General features: G+C 47.9%; 1 protein-coding gene across 1 annotated transcript in view; it reads right to left on the bottom strand.

The window, feature by feature from the left end:
* The window catches only part of LOC106810331 (vacuolar protein sorting-associated protein 54-like), a 59,045-nt gene that overhangs the window by 9,051 nt on the left and 46,927 nt on the right, over positions 1-3,067 (bottom strand). Inside the window, exon 15 of the mRNA XM_014813640.1 lies at positions 906-1,037. Coding sequence (XP_014669126.1) covers positions 906-1,037 — 132 coding nt within the window. The remainder of the gene's footprint in view (positions 1-905; positions 1,038-3,067) is intronic.

The following is a 3,067-nucleotide window of genomic DNA, read 5'->3' as shown; positions in this document are numbered from 1 at the left end:
AGATTACATCTCTTCATCAGTTCAGCAGACGTTGGAATAGAACCGTAATACAAATACAAAGAATGTGTGCCATGAACACGGATGACGAAAGAACACACACATACACACACACACACGCACGCACGGATGCACGTACGCACGAACGCACGCACACACGCAACCGCACACGCACACGCACACGCAGGCACACGTGCACGCACACACACACACACACACACACGCACGCACACACACACACACAACGATGCAGTACTTGTAATTTTATCACAAATAGATCTGTGATACAATGGCCTCTACAATTCACACGTAATTGAAGTTTACATTCATACCCCCTGGCTACTTCAATGTACTTGAATGTAAACCTCAATTACGTGTGAATTGTAGAGGCCATTGCATCACAGATCTATTTGTGATAAAATTGCAAGTACTGCATCGTTGTGTGTGTGTGTGTGCGTGCGTGTGTGTGTGTGTGTGTGCGTGCACGTGTGCCTGCGTGTGCGGTTGCGTGTGCGGTTGCGTGTGTGCGTGCGTTCGTGCGTACGTGCATCCGTGCGTGCGTGTGTGTGTGTGTATGTGTGTGTTCTTTCGTCATCCGTGTTCATGGCACACATTCATTGTATTTGTATTACGGTTCTATTCCAATGTCTGCTGGACTGATGAAGAAATGTAATCTAAATGTAAGATAGATATATAGATAGATAGATATAGATAACAGAGTATATATAGATGCTACTATCATCAGCCATAAAAAAAGTCAAAAATTACCTCGTTCCAAATCTATCTAATTTCCTAATAAACCACGTGCAACATTTGCCGTGCGTAAAAAAAAAACATTTGGCCGCCCCATCTCAACCCGTGAAAAAATTCAACATTCGCCCCCCCCATCCCCGTCTCTGACCCCTCACCTGACTCTGCAGGCCGCCCCGTAGAGACGTGCTGCGGCGACCGCATATGCGCTCGCACTCTGTAGCGAACTGCTCGATGCTGCGCGACAGCTGCACAAACTCCGTCGGCATCAGCTTCTCCAGAAACCCGTCCTGAAACAACAAAAGAGCGTCCGCCGACGTAATTCCCCCGCTCGGCGCCCCACGACAAACAAGACGACGTGGAAGCGGCGGCCATTGCGTGCACACCGCCGCCGCTGCTTCGCTTTCATTATGTTGTGTGCAGCATAACCTATGCTGCACCACTATTATTGCTGTAGCGCTGCACTATATATACACTGCATTAAATTGCTATAGCAATGCACTATATACACTGCATTAAATTGCTATACTACTGCTGCATAGCACTATTGATTGCAGGATACTGCACATCATCACCATCTGTACATTTTGTAAATAATTGTGGTGTACATTCATAGACAGTTCGCCTAGAAATCTATTATTGGTCAACGCGTGCTAAAGTGACAGAGCTGCAATGAAATCTGTGAAAAAATCGAATGACATAACCTAATTCGTCACTCCACTATCTGCAAATATCTCCAAATTGGATAATACTAATAACTGTTTGTCAATGTGTCATGCTGTAGAATATGCCAATAGAAGCATAATAAAAGATTCGTTAGTCAACACTTCATATAATAACAAAAACCAGAACAAAATGTCAGATAAATAGATGAATGTCATAAAGAACTAAGGTGCCTGAAAGGCCAATAAATCAATGTGTGTGTGCGTGCGTGCGTACGTGCGTGCGTGCGTGCGTGCGTGCGTGCGTGCGTGCGTGCGTACGTGCGTGCATGCGCGCGTTACGCTCGGACGGACGGACGGACGATCATGCGATTCTACAAGCTGCATCTGACTATGTCAGATGAGCTAAAAATATAAACATAATACTAAACAACCTAAAATTACCTCGGGTACATATCTGTAGTACCTGATACGACAACGACCCTTTCTGCCTAACTATCCCCACATTAAAACTGGTGATGCCCCCTGCTGGTGACATTAGGCTCACCTTCAGCGCCTGGTCGAAATGTTTGTCTACAGTCTGCTGTCGTGTTGGGATTTGCCGTTTGAAGTGCTGTCTCAGCAGCGGCATGAAGTGTACCATCAGCTGCAGGCAGCTTGAAGCCAGGGCTGTGCATACACCAAATCACTGTCACAATACATTCTTCACCCTAGCACACTAACACCAAACCAGAGTTCCAACGTATCATTCACTCTTGCTCTCAAACGTCAAACCACCATCACAATATATCGTTCATGCTAACTTCCCATCACGAACCACCATGCCCAGATAACGTTCACCGTAACCCACATTAATACCATCTATTCTTAAACAGTATATCATATACCCTTGCCCTGCATCACCAACCATCGTCACAACATTGCACACCACCAAGGATCTCCGACTACCCTGCTAGCTGCTACCCTGCTACCCACTATCCTGCCACCTACTAAGCTGCCAAATACTACCCTGCTACCTACTACCCTGCTACCCACTACCGAGCTACCCATCACCCTGCCATCTATTGCCTTGCTACACACTCCCCTGCTACCCCCTTGCCTACAACCCTGCTAGCCACTATTACCTTGCTACCTATTACCCTGCAACCTACCATCCTGCTACCTTTTGCTCTGCCACCTACCACCATGCTACCTACCACCCTGCCACCTACCACCCTGCTACCCATTACCCAGCCAGCTATTACCCTGCTACACACTACACTGTCACCTACTGTCAGCGACTACTGCACTCACCTAGGTTCTTCGTCGTGATTGTTTTCAGTCGGACCTGCTGGAGGGCGCCAGCGCCCAGCACCAGCTGGCAGGAGCGTGAGTTGAACAGCTTGAGCAGCTCGACGATGCGCGTCAGCAGGTCGGTGCCCACCGCCGGCATGTCGTCCACGCACTGCCCGTACTCCACCACCATCTTGAGCAGCATCAGCACCGTGCTGTCGCCGAGACGACGGTCGCCGTTAGCAACGAGCGCGATGCGGGGCAGGTGGGTGGGTGGATGGTTGGGGGGCAATGAGCTAACGCGTAAAACACTAGCGATAATATCCAGCGCGAGTTTTATCTTATTAAAAACAAATGAAATTATTAACATCTTATTATTTTATCTA

This window comes from Priapulus caudatus, unplaced genomic scaffold (assembly GCF_000485595.1).
Source record: "Priapulus caudatus unplaced genomic scaffold, Priapulus_caudatus-5.0.1 Scaffold433, whole genome shotgun sequence".
Lineage (NCBI taxonomy): Eukaryota > Metazoa > Priapulida > Priapulimorpha > Priapulimorphida > Priapulidae > Priapulus > Priapulus caudatus.
This window is presented reverse-complemented; position numbering and strand designations above follow the sequence as displayed.